The following is a 15,412-nucleotide window of genomic DNA, read 5'->3' on the forward strand; positions in this document are numbered from 1 at the left end:
GGGTTGTTTTTGAAGTATCCAAAAAACATGCTAAAGAACTTCAACTTACCCTGGAAGTAGGCAAACTGAAGGTAGTCATAGTGCAGAGGCAGGTAGTTCTCCATGGGTGAGAGGCGGCCTGGTCGGGTGGCGAGATCTCTCACACACTCATGTTCACAGTGCAGCACCTGAGTGAAGTGATCTGCAACGCAATGGTTGGAAATCAGTTTTTAGATCGTCAGCAGAACTCTGAGATAGTAAGTTGCTTCTTATGTTTGGCAATTGGTTTATTCATGATGAACGTTGTGCTCCCATCACAAATAGACCTGAAATGAGATGATTTTACTTTCACTCTGTTAATCCAGGAGGAAATGCTGCTTTATGCATCCTTTAAAAAACTGCTAATTTCTCCACAAATATTCATTACTACCATATAGATGACACTTCTCTAAATCCTATGTAGGAAGCTTTGCCTTTTTATTATTTTGGAAGATTATGGTCAGATGTAAAGAACATTAACAAATAATTTTTTTTTTTTAAATTATATCAGCATCCATCCACATTAAACCATATTCCTCAAACATTTAACTATTGTTATCAAAAATATCTGACACAAAAACATTAAAAAAACACAGTCATTAATTCTGCTGAGATAATCTGTGTGATATCAGCTCAGGGTTGAATGGACACACTGATTTACACATTCAAAAAAACACTGCTGAATATAATGAATTATTAAATGATTGAAAAATCAGTGGTGAAGATCGATGGAATGTGAGAAAGAGAAAAACTATATAAACTCCATGTCACTCTTAGCTGATAAAATATTATCTGTGTGATGTATACAATATAGATCCCCAGTACACATGAAAACTTGTCAGAATGTGTCTACTGCCGAAAATAAAAAGAACTGTGTATTAAACAGATGCTGAAAACTGGTTTTAAAGTTCGTCATTGGTAGAAAATGTTTCCTGTTGTCCAGTTTTGACTGAAATAAAGCTAGTCCGACATCATACCGTTCCTTGTCGCTGTGAAATAGATCAAATAAATACTGTTCCCTTCATAACAGCACAGGGCTTTCATGTCTTTGTTGCTCCTCAGGTGGTGATAGATACAGATATTTGTTGATCCTTCAGAGAAGACAGATTTCACAGGGCGCTACATATCATTTCCTTATGTCAAGCCCCAAGAGGACAGGCAGCAGAGTGGATGATAGCCTACTTATATGTTTGTGTGTTGTGAGCATGTATGTTCAGTGAGGTCACTTTTAAGCAGCTGCGGCACCACTTTCCCTCACTCTGAGACAACAGAGTTGTGGTCTGTTTCAATGTCTTTGAGAGTCTCAGTGGAGCAGAGATCTAAATTGTGTTAGGATATAATCATGGCGTGATGTAAAGCTGTGTCTGGGTCAGTGGAGCCTGTATACAAAGAAGTAATTCAATTTTTTTCAGCTCACAAAAACAGAATATATCACACTCAGTACATACACTCAATCAAAATACATACATCTTAACACAAATAAACGTAATCATCACAGTCTCTACCGCAGTGTTACTGGAAAATAACACCCTGATTGTAAGTAAAACAAAGCCCGGCCAAAACTAGTTAGCCATCTTTTCAGTGTTTTTGCAACCGGGCCATACATACTTGAGACAAAACACACTTGTCAGCAATTAAGCTGCGGCTACTGCGCACCACCGCCTCAGCTTCCAGAGAAAAAGGCCTGACTTGTGTCAACAAAAGCACCCCTGACCAAAACTGGTGTAAGTATAATCGCTTAATTATCATCTGGTGCAAGGGTTTCGCTGTGAATACATGCACGCATCCCTCCACATCACACATGTCTGACTCTGATAAAAGCCAACAGACTCAGACAGAACTGGCTCCACACCATGTGGTAAACAAAATAAAATGATAACACATGACACGAAAATGTGAGGTCAGATTATTGTGTGTGAGTTATTTACGAAACTCATTAAAACTGCGTGACTAACGCTGATAAAGTAACTCAGAGGCTCTTCTCTGTAACTGCCAGTTTGATGAATACCAGTGGCTGCTCTAGAGTTGTAGTTGTCTTTCAGTGACCTCTGTTGTTGAACTGCTCTGCTCTATTCAGGATACAGAGAGCAGCAGCAGCAGAGGGAGGGAGGGTGAGAAATGGGGTGATGGAGACTGGGAGTGGTGCAGGTGTGAAGAAGAAGTAGTTAGAGCCATGTTTCTGTATGTATTACCCTATTTTGCTATTGCCTGCTTCTGCCCAGGAAGACTTTGGCTGAAGTGGCCTCTGTTTAGTAGACCTGCACAATCGAATGCAATCCAATACAACAGCCTTGCCATAAATTCAACCTCTTGAAGCACAAACTGTTCAGTTTTTGGTGACATTTTCAGATATTCACTTATATGTTAATTACTGAGGTCAAAGTTAAAGGCGGTGTCAGACTGGACAACAACAGTATACTGTGAGGTGTTTCTGTTGGATTGCTTTGAACTGTACAGGTGCAACCAATAAAATAGACATTGAGTATTAACTTGAACACTGCTTCAAATTTTAAAATATATACCTTACACTACATTTTTCTGTGTTTGTCAAATTTACATTAATGTTGTGTAAAAATGTACTAGAGCTGAAAGCATGGACTGGCGGTGTGTTCAGGTGCAAGACGGAAGCTCTAAAACTTCCAAACTATGTTGCATTAATCAGAAAAACAAACAAAATATTAAGTAGCTTGTAGCACAGAAAATGTTTGTTGTAGCAAAAACTCAAACTTGGTTATACACGGCTTTCAATGAGAATCTGAATGCACCAAACTGGAGAATGTTCAAAACAGTTTGATGTCTTTCGCTGGAACAACTTCATTTAATTTGTAGTGAAAGCTGAAACATCCAAAAATACTAGTATGTCCCTTTAAGAAAAAATGCTATGAAAAAAAAACAAAACACTGCAGTTGTCCTAGTGCAGTAAAGAAACACGGTCAAATGAGGTCAAAGAAAGAGGAGGAGAAGAAGAGACGGAAGACGAAGAACAGGCAGCCTTGTAGAGAATCAGGGGATTTCGGGTGTCTCAGGCGGCTCTCCTGGCCCTGGATGCTTTCTTGGACTGTCGAAGACGGTAATGGAGCGTGTCTACCAAATCCCAGAGCTAACTGTACACAGCCCATCTAAAAGTTTTGAACAGCAAAGAACATCACTTACCATATCAGCGCCAACTGTCTTACTTTCTGTAAGTAATTCTTTTTTTATTGTTATGTGTGTTGTACCCATTAAAGCAGTGTGAGTGCACCTGACACAGAAAGCAGGATCAGATCAGTTTAATAAGTAAAACCATAAACCCTTAAATTCATATGTTCCGAACTCAAAAGAGCTGCTTCATTCTTTTCTGCATGCTCTTTTCCACCTAATTTAATGATCCAAGACCACAGCGCTGTGGTAAATCACACAACAATAAAAACAACTCATTCTTTCTGTATGTGCCTTGCTCAGATGTGTACCTTTGAATCTGCCCTGAAGCTTTTATAGTTTGACAATTATTTACACATTTTTATCACCAAGAAATTCAAGCCAATGCAGTAACATATGAATCTGTGCAGATTTTAGGCTCCACATGTACAGTGCCAGGAGAAGCTTGGCGACTGATGAAAACAAGCTTGAAGTTGGAGTGTGACAAACGGTCTGTGTTTCTTTTCAAACATTTTTTTTTTTCCTGGCCCTTTTTTTTTTAAGTGGACATTAAAAAGATTGTTGTGCTTTCAGTGTATGGTATTCAACTTAACCACTAAGCCACCAAGTTGATCCCACAGTTTATATTCATAATACATTTTAATTTTAAATTTGTTTTCATGGGCAATAGCATGCTTATGGATATATAAGAACCTGCATCGATTTCACCCATGATAGTAACTGCTTTTCTTTTTTTTTCCTTTCTTATTTTCTGTACATCCTCCAGTCCAAACATGATTTTTATCCCTCATCTGCCTTCATCCACCCAAAGTCAACTTCCATCCAGTGCCAAGCCACTGCCAGGCAAATTTGATCACATAGTGAGCATGAAGAGTGCGGTCTGGCCTTGCCTAAACCTCCCCAGGCTCGCTCAGCACAACAACGCCCAGCTCCAGCTCTGGGCCATGCAGTACAGCCAGACATGTTGCTGGAGCAATGCTCCCTATATCAACTTAACAGTTTCACTTTGTTCATCTTAGATTGTAAGGGGCTCAGAATCAGAATCAGAAATGTTCTCTGCTACTGGAGGATAAATGCTTCCTGCTGTTTCCTGCTGAAGTAAATCAGTTCTTGGGTCTTACCTGATATGAGTTCATGGAGGCTGTAGCGGTAGCGGAGGTGATCATGGCCCTCAAATCGCTGTGGTCCTTGGCACAGGGCCCGACACTCCACATCTGCTTTGTAATACTCCACCAGAGCGTCCTCGAACAGAGCGATGGCACCCTCATAGTCGCCCTTGTCATACAACCTTACTGCTGCTGTGAACAAGTGCTGCATGTGGACAGAGGTGAGATGGGAGATGATGATTAGACAAATAGGATCAGCATTTATGACCTTTGGTGTTCATTCTTGACATTTATACATAAGTGAATCGCTGCTTGTTGTTCTCTAAAACAGTTAAAAGACAGCAAGTAAACCCGTAGCCAGCTCATAAAAGCTTTTACAGGTCCTCTGGTGCAGATCAAGTTTCCTGCAGCAGCAATGGTCATTTGTTTAGAATAAACACGGCAGTTACCAGAAAGGATTACTACTCTCAATTATTTTTGAATACATTTAAAATAAAGTGTATTATATATATGGATATATTGTCTCCAGAGAGTATTTGCCTTGGACTGGAATGCTGCACACTAGCTGCCTGCACAAACAAAACAAAATACAGAATAGCTGAGTAAGAAGTTGCAGAGACTCAAATAACTTAAATTATCAGTAAAGTTGAAAAGTTTAATCAAGGTACAGTGGCCATGAATGACAGCTTAAAAATCTTTTAAGGTAGGTTTGCATTGAGTGGGTCTTCCTGAAGGTAGAAGATCATAGTCAGAGTATGTTTTTCACTTGAAGATAAAGAGTAAAAGGCAAAAGAGAGAGAAAGAACAGAGAGACACTGGAGGATCCAAAACTCTTTGGCATTCAGGGCTTCACCACAACCAGCACTAAAAGGTCTAAATGAGTTTCCAGTCATTAAACTTCAAGGGCCATTAACACAAAATGTCCTTCATATATGAGAACATCTGTACTTTTCCCTTTTGGAAGGAACTAAAATAGAAAAACTAGAATCACTGGCCAGGATTTTGGCAAAGACTGATAAAAGATGGCTAAAGTGCAACAGGTCATTAACTGTAGCATTAACCTGTAAGAGGCCGGAGAAATAGATAAAAAAGAAAAAATAAGTAATAACAAAAAAGGGACCTTGCTTTATCAATGTACATTGAAACTCACTCAATCAGATTTATGGCTTACCTGGTGAGGCCGGGCCTCTCGATCTACAAAGTGTTCCTCCTCGACGCCCTGCAGGTCTTTGTACTGCTCCAGGTTCTGACCCATCTCCACATGTTCTGGATTAGCCTGGAAATAGGTGTGAGCTGCTGCTGCTGCCTTGTCAGGCTGCTTCAGCTAGAAAGAGGGAAACAGGGAGAGAGAGGGGAAAGAAGCACTGTATTAAAATGAATACCAGAACAGACACTGGCACTGTGATTACGCTTATTGTACAACTGGTCCAACATCAGATGAAGCTGATAAAGTGAGTTGAAAACATGAGTGATGTTACTGCAAGAATAAAGTGTTTGTTTAGTGTTTGCTTATCTCTACAGTGCAACAACAACACGGAAAACTGTTTTTCTGCCAAGTCAGTCTTTTATAAGCATTGACTAGATTTTCTGTTTCAACAGAAACAAAGTGACACATCTTCATTATTAAAAAATGTTTTCATGTGTTACTCTGAATCTTTATATATTAACTGCTTTAGACAAGAAATAAGACTTGGTCAAAACCTAGTTTATGGCTGGACCGTGTATGGCGTATGTGTGAAATTGGAGACGCAGTTGAAAGCTGATGTGGAACCACTGTAAACTACTGACATCATCACCCTAAGCCCATGGTTGGTCCATACACTGTCCAGCCCACACACCCACCTTATTGAAACTGTTTGCACCAATTCATTTTGAAAGAGCTATGGTGGAGTTATGACCACCCAACTATGATCACTCACTCACTCAGTCATAGCTATTCACTATTATGGGGCTGGCTCTGCTTTTGCAGTCTAGCCAAAAACAGACAGACATTTCTCTGAGGCGATTCCTGCAGGAAGAAGAAACTCGCCAAACTTTAAGCCGTTTGAACCTTTCCTCAAAATTGATTCTTGGTGAATAATCTGGGCTCCACTTGAAAATATTTTAATAATGCTGAATTTGGTTCAGCAGACCAGAGAAAAACTGAACAGATTTACAGGAACAGACTCTTCCCATGCACATCCTGTCATTAGAGAGGTCAGTGTATTAGAATGAAATAATCAGCACAGGAATGCTACCCACTTCCCACTTCCTGGGAAATGTGTCTAATATAAACACATGAGAAAAGAGACAGTGAACTGGTGATAGTTGAAGAACAGATAAGAGAAACACTGATCGCCAAGGACATGTATGTTCATATTAATGATGTTTGTGAGTGACACTGATACACTGCAGGCCACGTCCTGTGTGAATGTCTTCAAGGCTTAAGGATGAAAGCCAGCAGCTGTCATATCTCAGTCTTTGCAGCTGGTTGCCTGATAAACTAACACAAACAGAAAAAGTCCACTCCTTAAACAATTTATGACAGAATATGTTTAAAGGATTTTCATACACAATACATGTTATGTGTAAAAAATTAAAATGTTACAAAAAGTGAAAAAATGTGTACATGTGAAACTGGAAGCCATAATTTACCTAGTCAAGGCCTATTTATTAACCTTAAATAAAACAAAAGAAATGCTGGGAAAGTGAGGCAATGAAAGAGAAAATAGAAAAAATGACACAGAAACTTTTAAAATACCTTTAAGCATTTAAGGAATATGTAACTTTAACAAATGAGAAAAGAGTTCTATAACGTGCACAATACCTCATCAAATATTTACTTCGTAAGATGCTAGTCTTTATGAATATCATTGGATTTATTGGAAATTAAGACATGAAGTGGTCTGCAAGATTTCACTCTCTGAACTGTGTTGTGCCAAAACACTTTATGTTGTCAACAGCACATAAAATTCTACTCGTTTTGAAACATCTTCATAATTTATGAAAACATTTTCATAGAATTTAATCATATTCAACGGTCTTAAGACTGTGTCCAAGTGTCCATCATCTTCATTCTGAGGTTTCTGGAGTTCATTTACAGCTGCTACACTGAGGCAGCCCCAGATGTCCTCCAGTGCAAAGTGATGAGATGCTGAAAGGAGAGAAGTCATCCCCCGTCCCCACAACCCCTGAGGCTCGACTCGGTTCAGAGAGGAAGACTGCAGATAACTGGTGTGAGCTAGTGTCTCGTAAATCTAAGATGCTCTTTAATCCATTAGAAAACAAGTCATTTTGAAGTAACTCGACTGTGAGTACATGCCTGGGTCCATTCAGATAAGATCCTAATCATGCTCAAGCCTCAACATGGGCAAGTGACACAATAGCCTGCACTGAATCCAGCTCACTGTACACCTCCATGAACTTATAAAACAGGACCAGCTGCCAGCTGAGGATTTGAACCTGTTGCCCTGTGACCTTTGTTGCATGTCAGTGCGCCGTTTACTCTTTCTGCCTTCATTCTCTAGCATAGTGACTAAGAAATCAATTAACTAGTCATAAAAGTGATACAGAGTGCACTTATGGGGTGTTTGACAGTGACTTAACTAGGTATGAAGTAGGAGAGAGAGATGACAACTTAAGCAGGAAAGAGTGGAGGATGACAGAATTATTGCAATAGAATAAAAGACATATACAGAGAGGTGAAGGCAGAGAAACAGTGACTACTCTCTTGTGAAGGAGTGGATATCTCAGCATTAGATCAGCTGCAGTATCTCAGAGGCATCTGACTCCATTTGTTTAAATCCTTCATGTTCCCAACAGGTGCAAACCTAAAGCAGATGCCAGTGTTTCACAGTCTCTCTCCTGACAGTTGAGAAGGTCAGTCTGGCCTCGCTGCCAAAAACATAACAGGCCAAGAGACCTTCTCAACACACTCACCCCTTCTGTTTTTGCCACTCAGCACTGGCTCATGTGTGCCAGGAAAGACACTTGATACAACAAAAACCTTTGTTCTTTTTGTGTTGTTTTCATGGGAATGAATTAAATGAGATAAAACTTGGGAACATCCACACTTTCAAAAATTTGGGGAATTTCTAGTTCAAGAGTCAGTGACAATTTTAGCACACGCCAGAGCAACAATGCCGCTTGTGTTTTCTATGGGGGAGGCAAACAATTTCCACAGAGTCTGCACAATACATCATAAAACACAAACTGAACTGCTGCGATAGAAGAAGCAGAGAGTCTTCTCCCCACAAACAGCCCACTTCTCTTTGAAAATGACTCTCCTGCCAGACAAAATTGGGTCTCTTTCATGTGGAGGCAGAAGAGGCAGGAAAGAAAAGCCCAGCCGGACATGCTTGGTTACCCCTGAAAGGCCAAAGAGTGAGGTGCATTCCTGGCCAGATCACCTGGCTGGAGCCACTGGGAGACACCCACCAACCAGCCGGGGAGGAAGAGAGCGAGGGTAGGTGAATGGGACATATTTTCATGTCAATTCTTGTGTGCTCCTTGACATGTTTTATCAAAAACTGCACATAAGAATTCATTAATGCCTGATAATGATGATAATGATGCACCACATCCAAACAACAAGCCACTCAAAAGTAGTGTCAATGCAACTAACTGTTGATCAGTATTCAGCTTTCTGAAACACCAGCAGTGATGGTCAAGTTTGGTTGTCTTGAATTTCACAGTCACACAGCAAGAAATGAATCCCAGAAAATCAACACAACAACCAACTGCACTTACATTCACAACCACAAGTATATGCAACAAGTTAAAACCAATTTGCTGGCAGCTGTCATCACAGGTCTTGTGAAATATCTGGGAATACATTTCCCGCTAACGTAGAAACACGCTGCACATTGACAGGAACGTGAGTAAACTGAAGGTAGACTGGAACACTTGAGCTTGTGGTAAAACCTGGAGTGCATTAGATTGATGAAATCAGTGTAAGTGTATCTGAGGGTAGATTTTTCCTCTAACTAATGCGCAACCTCAAGCACACAACACTCCTCTATTGTGTCCTTGGCTGCTGCATTCCTCACAAATTCTCCCCCAAGATAATTCAGGGAGAACATCCTCCTAAGACGCTATTGTTGACTTGGCTTAACTGGATCTGATAATCATCACTTGATAATTTTTGTCTCCTGCAGACTAAACAGACTTAACAGCAAAGATCACAGAGACTGAGGAGGAAGGAGGTGAGGGGAGAAGTTAGTCTGCACTCACCTGCCTCCACCTCCTCCTCCTCCTCCTCCTCTGGCCCTAGCTGCCCTCAGCCCCTCGGGGACGACCTGGCTCAGTCCACAGGGTCAGCTGGAGGAAGGGGGGAATTACTCCAGTACATCAAACCAGCACAAACACAGCTGTGGTCAGCTACTGCCAGATCTATTGTCCAGAGACTAGACAAACCACGACCCGGGGAAGCCTTGAACATGGGAGACTCCCGTTTTTTTTCCTCCTTCATTTCATCGTGGACAGGCAATTCTATTTCTATAAGAGGTATAGCATTATACTGTGAGAATACCTCAGGAAGGATCCTTTGTTAAGTGGAAACATCTGAGTCAGACAGAAAAACAAATCTATTGTGTTTCACTGCTCGATTCACACCATAGTGATAAAGGATTTACAGTCCTATTTGATAGCACCTAAGCTCGCACGTACAAGATGGTCACTAGTAAAGTGCTTTGTGGCTTCTGGGAATCTGAGTAATGTATCAAACTGACAGAAACCCAGACGGGTCCAAGCCTGGAGATTCTGAATGAAAAACAGGCTCATATATCAAAATGAGAAGAGTGAAAGGTTAAAACACGGCCTCAGGATGACACAGCAGAAATCAATCATGGACTTAAAATGAGATTGCCATTATATTGAATAATATATTGTAATGGAAAATACAGTCTAGAAACTGCCACACACGGGTAAATCATAAAGACTTGTCTGTCCTGTGTCTGCCACAGAGGAGAAAAAAGGTCATTTTCCGAGAAACCCCTCTAACACTGCAGTCTGTACATCATGTGTTCCTCTGTAGGAGCAGCAGGTAAGGCTAAAAGCCTCTATGGTTTATAAAACTGAGTACTGCAGCATCACTATATTGTGATATAGTATATTTTCTGGGAGATCAATTGAGAAATGGTTAAACTGATCAGACAATAATGCCTGTTATTGGCAAATCTGCCAAACTCTCTTCACCATGAAACCAGAAATGTCAAGATATTAAAGCTAAACTGTTCTGCAAAATCTGACAGTAAATAAATATGCAGAGAGGCTAGAACTGTAAAATGGTAGAGTTATTTACAATTAATGTGTGTCACATTGTTAGTTACACAAATTGAGCCACATTGTTAATGTAACTGTTGGGAAGCTATATTTCACCTAAACTCTGACAGTTATTTTGACAATTTAAAATCACAGCAACACTAAAACTCTATCATGAGAAACAAGTCTCTGAACATATTCAGAAGTGTACATCTTGTACCACATGAGGACATTTTTCCTCCCACGTGAATTTCACGGGGGCACCTGTAGAGGTGAATAACTACCACTCAGTCTGAGCCCTGGATTTGCCCTCCTAACTAAAGAGCAACCTGTGTCAGAGCTGCTGGACCGCCCTGCCACTCTGAGAGCAGTGCTCTTGATGTGGGCACCGAGTAGTGCCAAGGCAAATGTACATTTGCATGCCTTTCTCCTCTGGGCCCCCCGCTTGATTCACAGGTATGTTAATAGGCCTGGGCTGGCTCCACGGACGCAGAGGTGATGTTGTCACAAAAAGCACGTATCCCAATGCCACAAACAGGCGTGGAGAGAGTTACACAGATGGCTTGTCAGAGGCAGAACTTACCACCCAAAAAATGACTGAGGAGCTGGCAACTAGTGGTCAAACCTGGCAACCACAGTGCTGAATACTTGAGAGACAAGCTGTTTGAAAGAGTTTTTACAGCAACCCAAGAGGTCAGAAAACTAGAAAAGTAGACTGAGGGTAGTGTTCAGCTACAGCTGCAATTCCACACAAAGAGGATTTCAAGGTTAAAGCACCCAGCGCCCTCTCCTCAGTGTCCTTTAAACCCCAAGTTCTTGAATCATGGTTTTATAAAATGCCAATAAGCCTTAAAAAACATTGATGTATTTTACAAAGTGGACTTCTTAGATCATATTTTACCCTTTCACTGTTGCTTGTGACAACACTCCCACACCATTCCTGCCTCTGAACTCCAGTTAAATCCAAATCGCATTTCGCAGCTGCAGTTGAGTACCTATTTAGCCTGCTAAGTCTTGACTGTCCCTTCCTGAAAAGGTCAATTAATTAATTACTGGCCATGTACAGTACAGTATGGCCTCCCACACATTCCAGCAAGAACATCTGCGAGCGTGATAACAGTGTCCTTATGCAGCCAATAATGGCTTTAGGGCCAGTGAAGGAGAGAAGTTGTGTCTGCTTCCGAAGGCCAATCTGATACAGCTGTTTAGGAATGTGCTGTCACATTAATACAAACCTACTCATTACTGCCAGAGATGTTGAAGAGGTGTGTTTACATGTCACCAGACATAAACAACCAGATGATAAAGATGACGTCTACTATAACAAAAATGTTTTCACTAAACCTGAGCTTGTAAAAACTCTTGGAAGAAGAGGATGGAAAGAAAATCAAGCTTGTCCTTAAATCACATTAAAGTGGGACTCTCATCTGTATTAAAAAGTAGACAATGTTCAACTGCCAAGAGCTCTAAGAAGGTTACTCCTTAAACTATGGACCTATAAACACAAGAAAAAACATTTTTTGCTGCACAGCTGAGACCTAAACTTTCCAGCCATGTGTGTAAGCAGCACTCAGTGTGTATTTACCTTACCAGGGCGTGTTTTAATGGGAAGAATATTCACTCCTCTGTAAACACAGTAGTCTTTTTTGTGACCAGACCCATAGCAGGTTTACGCTCACTAAACCAATATTTGTGTCATGAGGTGGAGAGTTTGTAACATATTCTTTACTATGTTTTTATTCCCTAAACAAGCAAGTAAACCATCACGATATCTATTTCGTTCTGCAGCAAATTTTGAGAGTAAATGTGTTTGAAGGCCAAACAAAGACAAACATTTGCTGTACACCCCCCACCAACGAGTCCAGTTGCAGTTAATTAGCGTGTGAATTCTTGAGTTATGGCTACAGTCACAGAGGCCTTCTTCTTTGACCACCAAAATCTAATCAGTTTGTCCAAGTGAATGGTTGTGCCAAAAAAAAAAATCCCAAAAGGCGTTACTGAGATATTGCGTTCATGAGAATGGGATGGACAGGCAGACGGACAGACAGGGAACCTGAAAACATAATGCCTCCAATCACAGCTGTCGTCGGTGCAGAAGCATAAAAAGCAGAGAAGTACAGTACATGTAAGTTTAGTTGTGGTTGGTTTAGTTGTAGTTGGGCTGGTAAAGAATGTCAATGCTTAATTGTACCAAATTAAATGAGTATCACCAACTCACAAGTCCTGAAAGCAGGTACTGTATCTATCTGGTCAGATTCATATTCTTGTTATCTTGCTCTTTAACAAGACAGTTCCTGAATTAAATAAAATTATTGGGTCAGCAGGTAGAAGTTCTTCTTCATTTACACAAAATTTATTTTTTGCTACATTTGGCTTTTGCTTGAAAAAATTGTTTTTATTTCTTGTAAGTAAGGTATCAAAAAAGTATTGGTTTTTTTTGTGTTGCATTGATTGGTAATGAAACAATTAGTCAGTTATTTGATTGGTAGACAAAAAGAAAAGTAATCATCAGCTACTTTGCAGTAATTCTTTCAGAAATAATGCCAACCATCAACTGAGGAGGACCACAAAGAGGACTGGCTGCTTTTCATGGTGTTACATCATAGTTAATTGAACATTTAGGGGTTTTGGATTGTTGGTCGGAGCTATGGTGACTTAACCATGTGCTGTATGATATTCTGATGGAAATTTTTCACTGTTTTCTGATTTTTTTACAGACCAATTAATTAGTTAATTGAGAAAATAATCATAACAACGATTAATTAAAATAATCTTTAGTTGCAGCTCTGGTATTGCTTTAAAAAATATTAAATAAAAAAATATTAAATATCCAACCCTACTTATTTGTGGTACATTTCTCTCAACAAATCATTGAATACTGAGAGGAAATGCACAGTAGTCTATTCAAACATCAACAATAGGGTCTGCCAACTGAGGTCCATTTAATTAATGAGTTTCAAGCTTGAGAAAACATGTGGCACTTCAACAGCCTGGCACTTTGATGTGAGCATCTGGTTGGAAAGAAACCATTTCACAATATTTGCAAATCATTAACAAATGGGAATAGATTGGAATTACATTTTTGTGGCAAGGAAATCTGCATACTTCCATTGACTTCATCAAACACAGCTTTTTGTTGCCAGTGATAGCTGTAGCAGCTATGCTGTGTCAGGGTATTGGCACCAATGCCTGGCACGAGGAACTCACTATAGGAAAGTTTGTCTAAATGGCTGATTACCTTCCCATGAAGCGAGCCCCCCACTTCCTTCCACTCTGAATCGTTTCAGAGCCACACGGTGAGCACTTTGATTGATGATTCGAGGAACTTCAGAAATTCCTGGAAGTCTGGAGAACAACTTATGTCGGTTTCTAAGTGTTTACACTGGAAGATCCTGTGGTGTAAGACAATATGTAGACCCTTATCCAACCAGACTGAGGTAGGATCTGACAAGATAGGGATGAAACATTTGATTGGACACACATATTCACACATGTCCACAAACACAAACACACACACACACATTCAAACACTAAAATATACAGAGGCAAAGAGTGCTCATTATGTATGTGTGGCACTAATTGGACAGGAAAAGATTATCACCTCTACAAATGAACCTTTCCACCATGCACCGGTACGTCTTTCATTTCATTAACTCAGCAGATTTGATGGTGAAAAAACTGCTTCAGCACATGCTTACTGTATACACAGGCCACATAATGTCTTTACTGTACACTGGAGGCATGAATAAGTCGCTTTATAATCTCAGCTAAATGAACCAGACAAGAGTTTGTTTTTGCTCTGCTGCTAAATCAAATAACACATTCACACAAGATCTGGACTGCAGCTCATACTTCTGCCATGCCAGTCAGGAAACCTTCCAGCCGGTCAAGGTGTAAATTACATGGAACATGGCTAGCACGTAAAGCACATGCTGTGAAAAAAAAAAAAGCGAGAGGGGAGCGTTTCCTCTGAGTGATGTCATGGGTAAAAGCTGTCTACCTTGATGTCCTCCCTCCCTCTCTTCCTCACTCTCCCTATGACACTACCCGTCTTTCTCTCATCTGTCCGGTCCTGCTGACAGCTCCGCACAGTGGCCCCTTTCTGCTCGTCCTCGCCCCACCCTGGGCCAGAGCATGTTCCTCCTATAAGATCATGTCAAAGGAATGCCTGAAAAAGCTTCTACGTTGTCACTGCTAAAAAGCCTCTTTCATTACTCCATGAAGACACGGGAGGCATGACGAGCCCGGAGAAGCTGGCCCTTGCCCCTTCCTTCATTGGCCTCCATCCTTCAGCTTTCCTAAAAATCCCTTGCAGAGACTGTACATTGAAAACAAAACAGTCATAGAATAATAAAGCCACTGTGCACAGGAGCAAACCATGACTCCGGCCTTGTGTTGCGTGGCCGAACTGTGTGTTTTAAAACTGCTGGCTTTGATTAGGGAGGAAAATGAGTGAACATACTTGACCGCAGTGGCATGAACTCACTGGGAACCCAGAATGTGGAACAGACGCTCGTGATCCAGAATCTATTAGTTATCAAAACACAGTTCATGTCATTTATGAGCTAATCTGGATCAGGCAACGTGAACTGATGTGGTTGTTTGTACATCTGTAGCTGTGTCTGCCCTGTGGCTGACATCATTTGGCTGTAGAGGGAAATGACTGCTTCCATTATCCCCTCCATCTCCACTGACAGTCCAGTTAAGCTTTGTGGGAGTTAACATCGAGAGACTACACAACCTTTCCGTCTAAGCCATCCTGAGGCCACCTGACACCCCATCAGCTACTGTATCCTTAGTCAACCATGACACTCTTTCCCATGTCTGACCTCGCTTCCTGGGCGGTTTCAGGACACACAAGGCCACCTTTGTGTGTAAACCTCAAAAACACAAGGTGTACGTTTTAAGCA

The 15,412-nt window shown here is 40.8% G+C and overlaps 1 protein-coding gene and 1 long non-coding RNA gene across 2 annotated transcripts in view; one reads left to right on the forward strand and one right to left on the reverse strand.

Moving 5' to 3' along the window:
• Window positions 1-15,412, reverse strand: part of p3h2 (prolyl 3-hydroxylase 2) — a 53,935-nt gene that overhangs the window by 9,091 nt on the left and 29,432 nt on the right. Inside the window, exons 2-4 of the mRNA XM_071487908.1 lie at window positions 5,434-5,586; window positions 4,278-4,467; window positions 50-181 (exon numbers count right to left, since the gene is read on the reverse strand). Of these exons, the coding sequence (XP_071344009.1) occupies window positions 50-181; window positions 4,278-4,467; window positions 5,434-5,586 (475 nt within the window). The remainder of the gene's footprint in view (window positions 1-49; window positions 182-4,277; window positions 4,468-5,433; window positions 5,587-15,412) is intronic.
• Window positions 981-4,284, forward strand: LOC139627192 (uncharacterized). Its single transcript, XR_011692514.1, has 3 exons — window positions 981-3,199; window positions 3,567-3,646; window positions 3,923-4,284. It is a non-coding gene; the product is annotated as an uncharacterized lncRNA (long non-coding RNA).

The sequence above is a fragment of the Trachinotus anak genome, unplaced genomic scaffold (assembly GCF_046630095.1).
Source record: "Trachinotus anak isolate AG129_WGS33_773 ecotype Australia unplaced genomic scaffold, CSIRO_AGI_Tana_v1 ptg000010l, whole genome shotgun sequence".
Classification (NCBI taxonomy): Eukaryota; Metazoa; Chordata; class Actinopteri; order Carangiformes; family Carangidae; genus Trachinotus; species Trachinotus anak.